This window comes from Paramisgurnus dabryanus, chromosome 17 (assembly GCF_030506205.2).
Source record: "Paramisgurnus dabryanus chromosome 17, PD_genome_1.1, whole genome shotgun sequence".
NCBI classification, from domain to species: Eukaryota; Metazoa; Chordata; class Actinopteri; order Cypriniformes; family Cobitidae; genus Paramisgurnus; species Paramisgurnus dabryanus.
Genome location: NC_133353.1, coordinates 32,976,846 through 32,995,061, shown reverse-complemented (window position 1 = coordinate 32,995,061; position 18,216 = coordinate 32,976,846). Strand labels below are relative to the sequence as shown.

Below are 18,216 nucleotides of genomic sequence, written 5' to 3'. Positions count from 1 at the left end.
GTCTGTGTGCATGGTGTAAGGTGTGCTGCGCTTTATGAATTAATGAGCAGTGCTCTTGTGCTCGGGGACAACATTAATCATAAGGACGAAGGGTTGTGTGCGTGCTCTAATCAGTTCTGTTTGGGTCGGTGTGTGCACATCAGATTTTCAAACAGGTGTCCAGTCTCACTGTGACGCAAGTATCGAGGTGATCTGGTTTTTCGGCACCGCTTTCCTTTCTGTGTGCAAGTGTGTAAAGTATATCATACTCTTTCTAAATAAGTTTACCCAGCATAACCAGGTCCAGATTGTTTTGAACTGACGTTTTATCTGTTCAAAGCAGACTGCGTATAATACGCATAAATTACTATGCATATTGTTATATAGAGCCCTCTGACGCACTTATGGCTCCATCCTGACAGCAGTTTCCATGGTTACTCTGCTCATCTTTATCGCTACGGTGACTTCCATTATTTTCCGACACCATCCGCAATTTCAGTCTTTCATTCACACCTGACCTGACCGGTGTAACTCATTCAAAAATCTCAGACACCACAGATGAGCTCTTTGCAGAAAATGTTTACTGATCCTCTTACCGATTCACAATTTAAATACAAATTAAGATTTTCAGTACGTCATTTTTGCCTTAATGTCTTCAAGTGAAGTTTTAAACTGAACATTTGCATAAAAAGCTGTACTTTTAAATCCCTCAAACCACATTCGAGGCCATTATCACATGTGACCACATCATATTTGCAGAAAAAAGTGCAAGAAGGTACAAAAGTTCTCACTGTGGTGGTACCTTTTCAAAATGGTCTCAAAGGTACATATCTGTACCAAAATAGTACATATTTGGACCTTTTTAAGATGTACACTCCTAATGACAACTATCTAAACTTTTTTCTTATAGTCTAAATCAGAGATTTCCAAACGGTGGTCCAGGGACCCCCAGAAGGTTCCAAGGGGTCTCCAGAAAATTTAAAGAGATAAAAGACAAAGCAAAAATTGTGAAGAGTCTAGCCATTTTGTTAACAATTTGCTGTCTTCATAATATCACAAACACAATTACTATTTATCACAGTTTAAATGTTTCTTTATTAAAAATATGGATGGATATATATTTTTATACTGCTATCAAAAAGTATGAAAACTCCTGGTCAAAAAAATAATCCATCCTGACGGATCTCAGAAACCAGTCAAGTACTGCATACTCACCCGTCAATTTTTCATTGTGCTAAAACAAGACTTTAAAAATTCAGATCCACTATTAAAAGAATAAACACCATATTTAAATCAAGATCTTTTTCCATTCATCCCTTCATATTTTCTTTTGTTTCTTCTTTTTATTTCTCTCTTTCTGAACGCTGTGCATCCTTTTATCTGTTGATGAGCTCACAGGGGTTGGAATCAGATCTTTTGACTTGTGAAAGTCATGTTTAATGTTATGTATTGATCAAGGCTGAAAGTTGGAAATTAAGTGTAAAGTAGTGACTAAAACAATAAGGTTAATAGAAGGGCTAATGCTGTAATGACTCTATTACAAAGCTGTTAAAATATCACAGTGATCACACAATCTACCATTTTTTTTTCACTATTAATCTACATGTTATAGACATGGTCGGCCATAATGTTTTTTGCATCCTGTATTTCTTGGGCCCAATTAAATCTGTTTAATTTACTCCCAGATTCCATTTTATTTTTTATACTTAAAAATATATTTTTATAATATAGTAAAATATTATTTAATAAAAATATTTTTATGAAATAATTTTTTCTAAATTAAAATGAAATATTTGCTGTTTGATGTTCACAACAAAGTTCTGCATAAACAATTTTTTGTATATGGGTCAGTGACATGACGTTAATTATTTTTGTGTCCGTATGGTTCATTTAATGTAAAAGGATTCAAATTTCTAAATAAATTTGCAGATTATTTGCACATTCTCTTTTTTGAGGACCAAGTGTGAAATTTCTGGTTTTATTTCATTTTAAAAGAATATTTGGGGGATAATTGCAAAAATGTCAGTGTGGTGTAACCAGTCTGTGTCAATTGGTGTAACTAGTATTTAATTTTTTTAATTAAAATATAAATATATTCATAAAAAAGTGGAATAAAATTGAATCATCCAGTTTAGTGTTAAATTATTTTTTTTTACATATTTTTACATAATTTTTCAAAGATTATGGAGCTGTTTTCAGCAAATGTCAGGACAAATATTACAAAAACGCATAAAAATGTACTATTAGTTATTTAGTAATAACTAATAAAATGTATTTTCATGTGCTATTTTAAAATTGTTTTTTGTTTGGTTGGTTGGTTTTTTTATGATTACGCTTACATGCCATCAAGATGGATAAAAGATTTAATATTTCTCATTCTTTGGTGCAATTGGCGGTCACACCATTTGACATTTTCAGGTCCATTCAGTCTTAACTTTCAAAAAATGTTGCAAATGTAATAAAATTACCATAAATACTCTAAGTGCATTGAAATATACCTGCTGCATGCTTTTAAAACAAGTTTTTTAAAAGATTTTTGAATTTCTCATCTTGCCAAACCACTGACCCATCTATCAAATGCATGATGTTCCGTAAAAATAACAATAATGGATTTTAAATTATTATTACTATTATTATTGTTGTTGTTTTATTATAGTAAAATATTTCTTATTTATGTGTTCCCATGTAGAACAGTGCGTTAGCAGTGCAAAAGGCCATGGATTCGAAAGCCAGAAAACACATACTGATACTGTAAACATTCATACCCTGTAATGCACTGCTGGTCGCTTTGGATAAAGCGTCTGCCAAATGCATAAATGTAAATGAGTGTTTCCGTCACAATTATACCAGACTTGTAATATGGTGGGTTGTCGTAAGGACCTTAGAGTTTCAGTGTGTAGTTGACGGTAGCTTTTCTCAAATGAAATGGTTAAATGCTCTTGAATTCTCACGGGAGCTCTGGAGATGAACTTTAATGGGTTCATGTCCTTAGATGCTGCAAACACCACAAGAATGAGTCATGCTTGCTCCAGTATGTGTAGTAAATAACACTCTGTGATTCATTCACTTAGAGACACTCACAACAAGCAGATTATCCTTTTCGCAGTTGAACAGTTACTGACATTTGTCCGTATCACGTTTTAAATTTGATTAACTGAGCAGCTTTTGTTTCATAAAAAATTGCCAAATTCCAAAACTTTTCACGCTATATAGTAGTTTTCTGGGTTTTTGCACACTTGCATGGTGGAAATTATTGGGCCCTATATTTTTTTTTTTTGAAAGCTTCCATAATGTAAGATAGAAACTTTCACTAATGTACAGTAATCAAGGCCGCCTTAATGCACGGGCTTACCTGGGCTGAAGCCCAGGGGCCTCCCAAGTTCAGGGGCCTCCCAAGTTCACGTTCATATTGTTTTGTAACTTGTCAGGTTATCTGTCAATCACTCTAACTGCACGTTACATGGCTGCTGATTGGTCCGTGGTAACTTACCGTGAAATAAAATATCAGACGTAACAGATTTTTCTATTCCCTGTAATGTAATTTAGTGCGCGTTGTCAACTTGGCATTCCTGCATGTTAGACTGAGTGTGACAGAGAAACGGGTAATAATCCACAATCAAATGAAAGAGTAATTTCAAAAATTTCATAATAAGCACTAGGTGCAGGTCTCTCTCTCTTTCGCGCGCGCGCTCGCTCTCTCTGTGCTCGTGCAGCTGAGTCTCTGGCATGCAGAAGCCTCTCCAACTCTGCGCAAGATACTGTGCCGCGGCCGCCAAATAAAGAAAGGAGTTCCCGAACATATTAATGCTGTTCGTTGTAATAAAGTTTAAGTTTACTCGCGTTTATATCAGTGACGCGTGCGCAGCTGGAGCAATGTAGTTTGACGCGATGTTAGCTCACAGTACACATCTGTTAGTTTAGAAAGACAACGCAACGGTAAATGTGCAAGTCAAAGCGGGACAAGACCATCTCAAATGATCATCCCCTGAACGCACCATTCATATTTATAATCTCCTTATCTAAAGATCTTATATACAGGTATGTTCCCTGTCTGTTTTGTGCATATTCATACGTGTTCGTTTTACATAGTATGCATAAATACTAAATACAATAAATACTATATCTTCAATGGCCTACAAAATAAATAACTGATTAAAAAAAAGATTCTGTCTATAAAGACTTATCTTTTGTTAACATTAATGCATTTTCACTTTAAAACTAATTTTAACTTCTTATATTTTTAAAACTGTGGTGAGCATTTAGTTAGTGTGCAATTTTCTGCAAATTTGTATATTCCAAAAACTATAATAAACATAAAGATATATAAACATATACTCTCATACATTTTGGTTTTATTTTCACCACAAGTTGCTGTGTGTGGTTGTTAAATAAAGTGTCTTGTGTTTAGGCTCAGTGATATGTTAATAATGATATTATGGTGTTTTCTGGGTCAAAGAGGGAAAACTCACTGTTGTATGTATTGAAAGAAACTAATGCAATTTCTGATGAAGATTACCTAGATATTACACTTTTTTTTAAATGAGACTATAAATTGAGGGGATGGGGGGCCTCCAAAACCTCTCAGCCCCAGGGCCTCACATTAGGTTAAGGCGGCCCTGACAGTAATAGTATGATAATGGATCCCAATTACTGCAGTTAAGCGTTTAGATGTAAAATAAAACTCCTCTACTGCACTTCTCTTCTCTTCTGCTCTGTTCTTGTTTTTTTCTGCTCTCCTCTCATATGCTCTTCTCTCTCTTCTGCTCTCCTTTCTTCTAATCTCCTCTTATACTGTATGCTCTTCTCTCCTCGCTTCTGCTCTCCTCTCTCTTCTAATCTCCTTTTATATGCTCTCCTCTCATTTCTTCTGCTCTCATCTCATATGTTCTTCGCTCTCTTCTGCTCTCCTCTCTTCTAATCTTCTTTTATACTGTATGCTCTCCTCCCTTCTGCTCTCCTCTCTCTTCTAATCTCCTTTTATATGCTCTCCTCTCATTTCTTCTGCTCTCATCTCATATGCTCTTCTCTCTCTTCTGTTCTCCTTTCTTCTAATCTCCTCTTATACTGTATGCTCTTCTCTCCTCTCTTCTGCTCTCCTCTCTTTTGCTCTCCTCTCTTCTAATCTCCTCTTATACTGTATGCTCTTCTCTCCTCTCTTCTGCTCTTCTCTCTCTTCTGTTCTCCTTTCTTCTAATCTCCTTTTATATGCTCTCCTCTCATTTCTTCTGCTCTCCTCTCTCTTCTGCTCTCCTCTCTTCTGCTCTCCTCTCTTCTGCTCTCCTCTCTTCTGCTCTCCTCTCTTTTGCTCTCCTCTCTTCTAATCTCCTCTTATACTGTATGCTCTTCTCTCCTCTCTTCTGCTCTTCTCTCTCTTCTGTTCTCCTTTCTTCTAATCTCCTTTTATATGCTCTCCTCTCATTTCTTCTGCTCTCCTCTCTCTTCTGCTCTCCTCTCTTCTGCTCTCCTCTCTTCTGCTCTCCTCTCTTTTGCTCTCCTCTCTTTTGCTCTCCTCTCTTCTAATCTCCTCTTATACTGTATGCTCTTCTCTCCTCTCTTCTGCTCTCCTCTCTCTTCTGTTCTCCTTTCTTCTAATCTCCTCTCTTCTGCTCTCCTCTCTCTTCTGTTCTCCTTTCTTCTAATCTCCTCTCTTCTGCTCTCCTCTCTCTTCTGTTCTCCTTTCTTCTAATCTCCTCTTATACTGCTCTTCTCTCCTCTCTTCTGCTCTCCTTTCTTCTAATCTCCTTTTATATGCTCTCCTCTCATTTCTTCTGCTCTCATCTCATATGCTCTTCTCTCTCTTCTGTTCTCCTTTCTTCTAATCTCCTCTTATATGCTCTCCTCTCATTTCTTCTGCTCTCATCTATCTTCTGCTCTCATCTCTTCTGCTCTCCTCTCTCTTCTGCTCTCCTCTCTTCTAATCTGCTCTTATACTGTATGCTCTTCTCTCCTCTCCTCTCTTCTGCTCTCCTCTCTCTTCTGTTCTCCTTTCTTCTAATCTCCTTTTATATGCTCTCCTCTCATTTCTTCTGCTCTCCTCTCTCTTCTGCTCTCATCTCTTCTGCTCTCCTCTCTTCTACTCTCCTCTCTCTCCTGTTCTCCTTTCTTCTAATCTCCTCTTATACTGTATGCTCCTCTCTCCTCCCTTCTGCTCTCCTCTCTTCTGCTCTCCTCTCTCTTCTGTTCTCCTTTCTTCTAATCTCCTCTTATACTGCTCTTCTCTCCTCTCTTCTGCTCTCCTTTCTTCTAATCTCCTTTTATATGCTCTCCTCTCATTTCTTCTGCTCTCATCTCATATGCTCTCATCTATCTTCTGCTCTCATCTCTTCTGCTCTCCTCTCTCTTCTGTTCTCCTTTCTTCTAGTCTCCTCTTATACTGTATGCTCTTCTCTCCTCTCTTCTGCTCTCCTCTCTCTTCTGTTCTCCTTTCTTCTAATCTCCTTTTATATGCTCTCCTCTCATTTCTTCTGCTCTCGTCTATCTTCTGCTCTCCTCCCTTCTGCTCTCCTCTCTTCTGCTCTCCTCTCTCTTCTGTTCTCCTTTCTTCTAATCTCCTCTTATACTGCTCTTCTCTCCTCTCTTCTGCTCTCCTTTCTTCTAATCTCCTTTTATATGCTCTCCTCTCATTTCTTCTGCTCTCATCTCATATGCTCTTCTCTCTCTTCTGTTCTCCTTTCTTCTAATCTCCTCTTATATGCTCTCCTCTCATTTCTTCTGCTCTCATCTATCTTCTGCTCTCATCTCTTCTGCTCTCCTCTCTCTTCTGCTCTCCTCTCTTCTAATCTGCTCTTATACTGTATGCTCTTCTCTCCTCTCTTCTGCTCTCCTCTCTCTTCTGTTCTCCTTTCTTCTAATCTCCTTTTATATGCTCTCCTCTCATTTCTTCTGCTCTCCTCTCTCTTCTGCTCTCATCTCTTCTGCTCTCCTCTCTTCTACTCTCCTCTCTCTCCTGTTCTCCTTTCTCCTAATCTCCTCTTATACTGTATGCTCTTCTCTCCTCCCTTCTGCTCTCCTCTCTTCTGCTCTCCTCTCTCTTCTGTTCTCCTTTCTTCTAATCTCCTCTTATACTGCTCTTCTCTCCTCTCTTCTGCTCTCCTTTCTTCTAATCTCCTTTTATATGCTCTCCTCTCATTTCTTCTGCTCTCATCTCATATGCTCTTCTCTCTCTTCTGTTCTCCTTTCTTCTAATCTCCTCTTATATGCTCTCCTCTCATTTCTTCTGCTCTCATCTATCTTCTGCTCTCATCTATCTTCTGCTCTCATCTCTTCTGCTCTCCTCTCTCTTCTGTTCTCCTTTCTTCTAGTCTCCTCTTATACTGTATGTTCTTCTCTCCTCTCTTCTGCTCTCCTCTCTTCTGTTCTCCTTTCTTCTAATCTCCTCTTATATGCTCTCCTCTCATTTCTTCTGCTCTTATCTATTCTACTCTCCTGTCTTCTAATCTCCTCTCTCTTCTGTTCTCCTTTCTTCTAATCTCCTCTTATACTGTATGCTCTTCTCTCCTCTCTTTTGCTCTCCTCTCTTTTGCTCTCTTCTTCCAATCTCCTCTTATACTGTATGCTCTTCTCTCCTCTCTTCTGCTCTCCTCTCTCTTCTGTTCTCCTTTCTTCTAATCTCCTCTTATACTGTATGCTCTTCTCTCCTCTCTTCTGCTCTCCTTTCTTCTAATCTCCTTTTATATGCTCTCCTCTCATTTCTTCTGCTCTCATCTCATATGCTCTTCTCTCTCTTCTGCTCTCCTCTCTTCTAATCTCCTCTTATACTGTATGTTCTTCTCTCCTCTCTTCTGCTCTCCTCTCTCTTCTGTTCTCCTTTCTTCTAATCTCCTCTTATATGCTCTCCTCTCATTTCTTCTGCTCTCATCTATCTTCTGCTCTCATCTATTCTGCTCTCCTCTCTTCTAATCTCCTCTCTCTTCTGTTCTCCTTTCTTCTAATCTCCTCTTATTCTGTATGCTCTTCTCTCCTCTCTTTTGCTCTCCTCTCTTCTAATCTCCTTTTATACTGTATGCTCTTCTCTCCTCTCTTCTGCTCTTCTCTCTCTTCTGTTCTCCTTTCTTCTAATCTCCTTTTATATGCTCTCCTCTCATTTCTTCAGCTCTCATCTATCTTCTGCTCTCATATCTCTTCTGCTCTCCTCTCTTCTGCTCTCCTCTCTCTTCTGTTCTCATTTCTTCTAATCTCCTCTCATACTGTATGCTCTTCTCTCCTCCCTTCTGCTCTCCTCTCTTCTGCTTTCCTCTCTTCTGCTCTCTTTTTTCTGCTCTCCTCTCATATGCTCTTCTCTCTTCTGCTTTCCTCTCTTCTGCTTTCCTCTATTCTGCTCTTTTTTTTCTAATCTTCTCTTACATGCTCTCCTGTCCTCTCTTTTGCTTCCTCCCTTCTGCTTCTCTCCCTTCTGCTTCTCTACCTTCTGCTTCTCTTCCTTCTGCTCTCCTCTATCTTCTGCTCTCCTCTCGTATACTCTCCTCCCATCTGCTCTCCTCTTATATGCTCTTTTCTTCTGCTCCTCTTCTTTGCTCTCCTCTCTTCTGCTGTCCTTTTCTCTGCTCCTCTTCTTTTGCTCTCCTTTTCTCTCCGTTACCTTTTTCTGTTTTCTTTGTTGCTCTCATCTGCTCTCTGTTTATATGCTCTCCTCTGTTCTGCACTCCTTTCTTCTTATGTCCGTTCCTCTCTTCTGCTCTCCTCTCCTCCCATCTGCACTCCTCTTATATGCTCTTTTCATTTCTGCTCCTCTCTTTTCTGCTATATCTTCTTCTCTGCTATCATCTCTTTTGCTTTTTTTCTTTCCTCTCCTCTGCTCTTTGGTCCTCTGTTGTCTTTTTTCTGCTCTTCTTTTCTCTTCTGCTCTCCTCTTTTTTGCTCACATCTCCCCTCCTCCCATCTGTACTCCTCTCCTCTGCTCTTCCCTGCTCTCCTCTCTTTTCATATGCTCTCATCTCCTCTCACAAGCAGCTAATAATCAGCTCCTCCAGACCAGACATGACTCATTTCAAACTCTCTAAATGTATTTGCATTTTTACAGCCTTTTATTTTGTTTAGTATTCAGTGTCAGACAGGCTATTGACTTGAGCAGTAAGGTTAAATCTGTCTGCTCTGCTACACCTCACTGATTTGCATGGGTTTTGTCACTTGCTTTTCCTTTTCCCCACATGCATAATAAACATTTGGTTTAACGGTACGAAATGAAAATCCTACAGTCACAGCTTAAGACTGTTTGGCTTCTGCAAGAACAAAGTCAGCAACGGACCTTAACAAGATGAATAACATTACAAACCCTTTTGATGTAAATTGTTTAGATTGGCCCAAGTGAAGACATTTCTGCTGCAACGTGTCTCTCGTCTTGCTTTAAAGCCAACATTTCTGTCTTATATTGTTTATTGTATTACATAAATTTTTGCAGTTGTATTGTTTAGTCAAACAAAAGCATTGTCTTTCAGATCAGATAGTGGTACACAAAAAAATTGTCTTATTGTTTTTATGATGCTTGTATTCTTGTGTCCTTCAGGGGTTCAGACACACACATCTGCATTTTTTCCATTTTCTGCAGTGATTAAGAGGGTAACACTGGAGAATTTTATGTAGTGTATTTAAACATCAAGTGAGAGTATTATGGCCCTATCATACACCCCGAGCAATGCAGCGCAAAGTGCGACGCAAGGTTTTTTTGCTAGTTACACCGCAGTTGTCATTTTCACATTTAGCACCACGTTGTTAAAATGGCAAATACATTTGTGCCCATTTTTGTGCCCACGGGCATTCTGGTCTGAAAATGAGGTGTGTTCAGGCGCATTGTTGGCACGTTGCTATTTTGAGGCAACTAAAATAGACTATTCCATTGCGCAATATTGTTTTTGTTATTTCATGAGCACATATAGTAATATATAGGGCCCTATAAAATCAGTTTTATTTTTTCCCAAATTCCGTTTCATCCGTTTTAATTTTTGGCAATTATATTTGTTACCCTTTACTGTTATTTTTGTCATAAAAAGAGTGTGCCTTTAATGTTAATGATTAAAATGTAAATGATTTTGGGAAAAACTGGATAACAGGATTACTTAATGACTATAAAAGATGCATTTACACACGCACATACACAAGCGCGCGTGCACACACAACTCAATTCAATGCATTGTTTAGTGTTGTTGCAGGAGGCTACGACAAGGTGTCAAAGCAGTGGTGCCTTCAGAAGTGCCTTAAACACATCAATCCAGCGGAATGCGATCCATATTTTATACACAATCGCTTGAAATGCATATAACTTTACAATCTGACTTAGGACAGCATGAGCACACAGCTCTTCGTATATCCAAGCGAAAGAGAGACAGAGAGCGGCGCCATGATGCAGATGATTATATTTTAAATGCGAGGGATAGTTAGTTTGCCTCCGCTCGCTTGAAATGCATAAAACTGAACAAATACATGAGGATTTGTGTTCTCACTTTGGACAGATGCGTGAGCGCGCGCACGTGTGCGAGGTGCAGTGAGACAGACGTGGATGAGAGAGTGCATGTATCTTTGCGCTCACCGTGAACAGAGTGTTGACAAAACTTACAAAATAACAGTTCTCCGATCACATAAGTCATGAGAGACCTGCTCGGAACTAAGTGCTTAGCGTCGAATTTCTTAATTTTTGCTGACGAGAGCAGAGTCATGGAGAGCCGCTTCGCCATGGTTTCAGTGTTTTGGAGGGGGTCTGAAACGACGGGAGGGGGCGTGTCGCCCAGATTTACTTTCCCCGGTCTGCATTTCCCCCAGACATACGTTTGTCTCCCACACAAAAACATAATTTTATTCAAAATATGTAAAATTCCGCAAAATTCCGCGTTAACTCTTTCCCCGCCATTGACGAGATATCTCGTCAATTAAGAGAAAACGCTTCCCCGCCAATGACGAGATTTTCCGTCTTTCCGCAATACCGCTATTATCCACCAGGTGGCGTGTATTGCCCTATGGCAAGCTGCTGCATGTCCGTGTCTGTTTTAAAGATCGCTCTGAATGGGATCTCTATGAAAAGTCCGTCACAAATATGGAATTATTTTTGCTTTTTGCTCAAAATATGGTGTTTTTGCAAAAACCTACCCATATTCAAAAGCTGATTGCAAAAGAACCACTAAAGGTAGGATGAAACGTTTTTTTTTGTTTGAAAGCAGAGGGTCTGTTCTTTCATTTGGTATATTGTATGTTTATTTATTTAAAGAAGAACATTTTCTGGAAGGCATTAAACTTTGGTGAAAATCATGAAAAACGCTGCCGCTGGCTGGCAACTTTTTTTAAAAACGCTGGCGGTGAAAGAGTTAATACTAGATTCCGTGTTAATTAGCCAATTCCGCGATTCCGTCCGCGATTCCTTGATCGCGGAAATTATAGGGCCCTAAATATACGCCTATAAACGGGATGACAACCTGAGTTTGCTGAAAGAAAACAACTTTAAAGAGAATCAAGGATTTTAACAATAAAAAACAATTTCAGTACAAAAATAAAAACAATGAAACTTTTTAACATCAATCTTAAACTGGTGGTCTTCTTTCTCCACTTAGTTTTTCAGTTTACAAATTCCGCCATCTAAATAGTCTCATTTTAAAGAGGATGGGAAATGAGACTCTCATTGGTTTATTGCACGTTATGCCCCAAACACACCCATTACTCATTACGAGAATAGGAACAACCCTTTTAGACTGTGCTCTAGGCGCACAAACCATTTTTCCCATCGTTAAATTAGCAAAAGTGGATTCGGACATGCCCGTTTTGACTGTGCACCGTGCGCTTTAGACCATGCGCTTAGATCATTAAACAGCGGTCCTTTGACTCTCATTTGTAGCTAAAAGCATGATAAAATTAGATTTAATATTAAGTAAAGATACAATTTCAAAGATGATTTGCACAACTTTGTCAGATTAAACACAAGACTTCTCGTTCATTTGGTGAGGGACATCAGCAAAACTCTGTTGTTGAATTGTGGGACTCACTTAAATTGAATTCACTTTATTTATTGATTTGTTCCTCACATGCTAAGTTAGTGCACGTTTATAGCTGGGACTTCATTGGTCAGGATCAGAGTGGTTTTGCTGATAAGTTTCAGGTTTGTGTACCAACCCATGTTCTGGTCGAGGGTGTGGAACGCTGTGGATTTACACAGTTTATCTAAAATGATCTCTTAAGATCAACGGGCTGAAGCTGGAATTCCTACAAAATAAAGCTGGGTCATTAATCATCATAAAGTCATAAACCTCAATAATCCACTGTGTGTTTAGCCTGTGGGTTGTGCTTTTAATAATAAGAGAACACTGCCGTGTACTTTAGATTGGTGCAGTTTTTGTGGTGGCTAAGATAGAGAAATTCAATGTATAAACAAAATCTGAAGCTTTTACAATTACACTTAGGTAAATGTAATTTTGCTTGTATATTTTATGTGCATATGTCTGGGTCTATGGTTATGCGTGTGCACGATGATCTCTGCAGGCGCGTGTTCAATATTGTCTCAGACAGTAATGAGATTTACTGAATGAGCTGCTGTGTGTCATGCTGGTTAGATATGCTTGTGTCGACTGAATTTGCGGAGGATTGGATGTGCTTTAGTTATCACAGATAACCCAACAGCACTTTAAATGACCATGGCATTCAATCAAATGGGCTCATCCCTGACAATTCACAAAGCTCTTCACAAAGCAAGCAAATATAGAGGAAAAAAACCCTCTTTGTAGTCTTTAAATATCAGCATGCTCATGTGACCTGTGTGATTGGTGGTTAGGGGTTTATTTTGTGATGTATATACACTATCCCATTTATTAGATGGCAGCATATGTTCATAATTGTACATATTAATTAGAAACTCTTGAAATATTTTTTCCTTGTGTCTTGGTCAAATTCACTTGGTAGTTTATCCTTTTCGACAACTTTGCTGTATCTTCCTTCTTTCATTAAGTGATGTAAGCAGCATTAGGCTTTATGACTGCAAAGTGCAAACACAATTCAACCATACACAGACCATCTCTTCCCTCTAGTGACCAGTTCACAAAACTGCATCTGTACAGATAATAAACGCATGCACTCCTTCCAAATATACATACACAGACACTGGGACAGTGTGTGCCTCTCAGAGACTCTTAAACTATGAAGTGCTCCACCCCACTACCACCATCCCAACCAGACTATTCTCTACCCATTTGAATAACATATTCATTCTGTTAGTGAGGGTCGCATACATATTCATAAGACGCTTTCGCTGATCAAACGGGCACAGACTGTGTTGTTTTCACTTTAGATCTGCCAATTAATTGTAAAGCCTGTTCTGGCCCTTTTGATTGACATGTCTGATACGCTTTGCTTCCGTCGTTTCTCTCGCAGCGACTCACGACTACGCACACCAGCTGCGAGTGTCTTTGTTCAGATCGAACGCTTCTATAAGTCCACGGCAACAGGTGGCCACACAAAGAGCCCAGTCGCGTGCAGCTCCTGCGCAGAGAACCTGCGACGCTCGCTGCTTAGCAACCCATGCAGAGATGATGCTCTGATTTCACATGCTTTGTAATTATGGCTTCATTGTGGTTTTTAGTGCTTCTCATTTTCTTGACTTATTTTAATCTTAAATCCATTGCATGAGATAATTGTGACTGTTAACTCTTTCCCCACCAGCGTTTTTAAAAACGTTGCCAGGCAGCCCCAACTTTTTGAGATGGTCCTCACTGCAGAACATGAAATCCAGGGGGCGGGGTTGGATCTAGATCCAACTCCTCCCACTTTAAATACTTTGTTTCGCCAAAAATGAACCAGTATATTTGCGTTGTTGCAGCCCGCAATTAGTTGCATCCTGTGGTCGCCAACGTTTGCTCTTATCAGTTTAAGTCTACGTCTGATTAAAAATATATTCGAGAAAGATTCATAATTTAGAAAGTGATGATCACTGTTAGTGTAAGGGGAGGTAAGGGAGACGTTTCCAACATCACTGAAGGGATATATTTGCAACACGCTTGGCTGTACATTATCCCACTTATTACACATAAAAACACAAATTTATTTGATATCTTTTATTAGCACATTTAAAAAAAACATAAACCATGTTTAGGAAACATGTTTACTAATGGCTGTAGGCAAAGACACGTTAAAACAAGTTAAAAGTCCCTACAAGATTAACATTCAATTTATTAATTTCTAAATAACTTGCCATATATATTTAAATAATAATGCATATTTTTACTGTATACATTCATAGGTATTAAACTACATGTGGTAAGATTACTCGTAGTGCCCGAAATGTTTTACTCCAAAACATTATAGCAAAAACACTTACATTTCACCTTAAAGTCACTACTTTTATTGTAGTCATTAGTAAAGTTTGTTTTTCCGCCAAAAGAATAACTTAATTAAGTTACGACTCAATGCGGAAAAGGTAACGCAACAATATGTGTATGACGTGTCTTGTGGTAAACTGCCGACCAATCAAAATGCAGTGAGAAGATCCAACCCCCCCCCCCCCCCCCTGGATGTTGTGTTCTGCAGTGAGGCGCTACTGGCATTTTTCATGATTTTCACAAAAGTTTAATGCCTTTCATAAAATGTTTTCAAACAAAACTTTTCTCTTTTTATCAAGTTTCAGATATGTGTAGGTTTCTTTAAAAACACAAAATTTTGTGAAGGACTTTTGATAGAGATCAGATGCAGAACGATCCTCAAAACTAACACGGACATACAGCTGTTTGCCCTAGGGATGAAACTTCCGGGTTTTACAAGTTGCGGAATATCGCCACCTGGTGGATACTAGCGGTATTGCGGAAAGCCAGAAATACTCGTCATTGGCAGGAAAGCGTTTTCTCTTAATTGACGACGATTTAATCACAGAAAACCATGTAAAGTTTCATAAAACTTATTTATATCATGACTCATGTGCTTAAGCTTTGTTTGAGAAAGAGATTTATATTTAAGATATCATCACCATTCGTATCTGGTGCATTAAAGTCGCAATGAAATTGAAATGAAAAACTGTACTTTGTTTTGGAATATTGTGGTAATTTTTACAAATGACTTTTTTTCATTCATGTGCCCTCGTAATCTTGAATCAAAAACGCAAATTTCTTTCCCTCCTTGAAACGATCTTTCTTTACTTCCTGTCATATGGTATGGCAGGTGGGCGGGAAAAGATTGCAACAATTAACAAATAGCAACATGCCTTACCCCACTTCAACTGATCCAATCAGTTCTCAATAAATAAAAAACTCAACGGAAGTCATACTATGGAAGTCAATGGTGCTCTTGCTTCCTTTTTGATAACAAATATCTTCCTTTTTGTTTAGCACAACAAATCCTTTATACAGGTTTGTTACAATATGTAATATAAGTAAATTATAAACTCCATATAAAGCAAAAGATTTTTGTGTTGAATTGATTTAAAGTCTTGGGGGGCCCAAAAAGCCTTAGGGGGTTTGCCACACATTTTCATTGACATTTGTGACCCCTTCTGGCAAATTAAGTCACAATGAGCAAATCTGTAAAAGTTAGTTATTGTTTACATAATGATGTATGATTTGTTGAAAAAGATAATTTTGGATGTTTAATTCCTTTATGAAGGATTAGAATCACTAGGGCTTAAGGTGCACCTATTTCATTGCTAGAAAACAATGTTATTTTGTGTATTTGGTATAATGCAATGTGTTTGCATGGTTTATGGTTAAAAAACACATTATTTTCCACATACAGTACATTTTTGTCGGTCCAGATTTCACTCTCTTCCTGAAACGCACGGATTTGAAAAGCGCCGTGTCCCTGATTGGCCAGCTAATCTGTACATTGTGATTGGCTTGAATACCTCTGACGTCAGCCGAAAATGTGACGCTGCTTACCATGTTTGAAAGATTCGCTACCAATGCAATGCTAACAGGAGTTAACTTATAGGCTGCGAGTCAAAGTGGGAGGAATTATGATAATGTCGGTCTTGTCTACATCAACCGGCCCAGGAAGTAAACTGTTGCTTACAATCCGTGTGTTTGTTGTAGTCCAAGAAAAGAGATTTACATTGGAGACGATAACTTGCGCCATCGTTTACTTTGGGGTTTTTACCTTTTTGCATATCGTTAACGTACTAATACACACCTACACACCAAAGAAAATGTAAAAACATGAATCAGACAACAGGTGCTCTTTAATGCAAGGGCGTAGCAAGCTTTTCAAAAGTGCAGGGATGAAACAATTTTGAATTTGATATAAACACACCAGACACATGGGTGCACCTGGGATGGAAATAAGAAATAACACAACAAGAAAGGCGGGACTTAAGGCAGAACAGCCAATCATCAGCCGGTCACAGAGCAGTCAGAGAAACGGAGGAGCGACTGTAGTAACGCGTTTGTGCAAAACTGCAGAAAAAGTGCGGGTGTTGAACCCTCTCACCGGGAAAAGTGTGGGTGTTTTTCCCCCACGGGTCCGACGCCCCTGGCTTAATGCACTTAATTTATGCAAACCTCAAATTCGACTTCCCTGAATATTGAACCCATGACTTGACATAATACTTTTCCAGTTGAGCTATAGGAACAGTTACCACACACTTATTTCAGAATAACATTGGTGAAAACTACCTGAGCACCAACTAAAGTCAGATATGACTCAGAAAATGTATTTTTTGTGATGTAAAATCTCTTAGTCAATAAATGGGAGGAATTAAGTGACTCACGCTTTGACATGTGGTTTCTGTCTGAAGTTTCACCATTTCCTCCGCTGTCCCCTCATTTCAATGCAAATGACCTTCAGCCCCTGCGTTTCTTCCACATTTCACCATTTCTCGTGACTAAAGAGATCTGTGCACACGAGAGAGAAAGCGATCCGTCAGACAGGCCTCGCTAAAGCTGCTGTCTTCTGGGATATGGGTCAGGGTGGAGATGTTGAGGCATATCTTTCGTATCAAACCACGCATGCAACAGGCAAGTATAACAGTGGATTTTGGAAGTTTTGAAGGAGGGCAATCGCTACTAAGGGGGATTGGAAACGCATAATAGCTGTCTCACCTGCTACCCGTCCAGATTTTATTAAGACAACCAGGATTTTTTTTTACATGAGCGTTCTTTATTTGGGCATTGAAGAGTTTTACCATTTCTTAAAACGGATACCGATTCGGCTACCCCTTCATTTGTAAGTCACAGCTGCATTTCAGTCAAGGTTTATTTTTTTCGTGTGACCATCTCTGGTTTCTGAAACAGTTCTGAAACCGGAAGCGTATGGTTTACGATGCAAAATAAGTTTGTAGCTGTGTGGGTTGCGACGATACAAATGTTAAATTCTGTGCTGTTTCATCTGATATTGCTTTGCTAATGTAATCTTACTGCTACTAAAAAACAAGAAGTTTTGACACAATGCTTTTTGTGCAACAGTTTTCCTCCTGTTGTTGGCGTTCTGGAACTTGTAAACAAAAAAGTGGAAGTAGGACGAAAGATGTAAATGTTTCAGAAGATATAGACTGTATAACTGTGGCACATCCTGCAGTTAAATGTAAAAATGGCAAATGACAGAATATAAGAGAAGTTTCAATCTCTTTCTCACAACTTAAACTGAAACAGGAAGTTAACATTTGTTCCTTCTATCAGTGGCAATCTGTTTGACTCCGTGTTGGTTAGGTTTTATCTGCAGTATTGTGCAAAAGTCTGAGGCCACCACCTTGGGTGGGTAGTATGAACCAAAATCCATTTCACAGAGTCATTTTATTTTACGGTAACTGTATATTTAACAGTATATATGAAGAGTTTGGTTCGGTTTTCGTTGACTTCGAGTAAAATAATGGAAAGTTTTTTATAAGATCCCTTGGAGTCAATGTGTTAGCATGACAGAAGCTTGATGCTGTCGGGAGAACAAGCAACGGTATTTTTTTCTTCGTAAATTATTCGATTTTGAAGGCTTACGTTTCTTCCCGTCACAGAAAACCACCAGGTTTATCAATGCCATCAAAAGTATTATTTTGTTTTTGTTTGTTTGTTGATCACAAATGAAAAAGTAGATGAGGAAAACTAGGATTCTATGTATTCAACGCGCCGCCATTGTTGTTTACAATGCATGGAATGGTGCACTGTGATTGGTTAAGCGGATTTATTGCATTCTGCAGAGAAGGACGACTGGCGTTTATCGCGTTTTGGAAAAAAGGGAGAAAAGATGACAGAATAAAATGGCGGATATTGGATTTTGCGTAAAATTAAAAATTAACTTTTTAATACTGACCTGATACAATACTGATTTTGGCGGTAACTCATTTAAAAATAAGGCACT

The 18,216-nt window shown here is 38.7% G+C and overlaps 1 protein-coding gene across 3 annotated transcripts in view; it reads left to right on the top strand.

Moving 5' to 3' along the window:
• The window catches only part of rps6ka1 (ribosomal protein S6 kinase a, polypeptide 1), an 85,043-nt gene that overhangs the window by 37,186 nt on the left and 29,641 nt on the right, over window positions 1–18,216 (top strand). The window contains exon 1 of one of the 3 annotated variants that reach the window (XM_065288251.2): window positions 16,663–16,883. The exons of the other annotated variants lie outside the window; for them this stretch is intronic. Coding sequence (XP_065144323.1) covers window positions 16,842–16,883 — 42 coding nt within the window. The 5' untranslated portion in view covers window positions 16,663–16,841. Of the gene's footprint in view, window positions 1–16,662; window positions 16,884–18,216 lie in introns of those variants that run through there. 3 annotated transcript variants of the gene reach the window in all.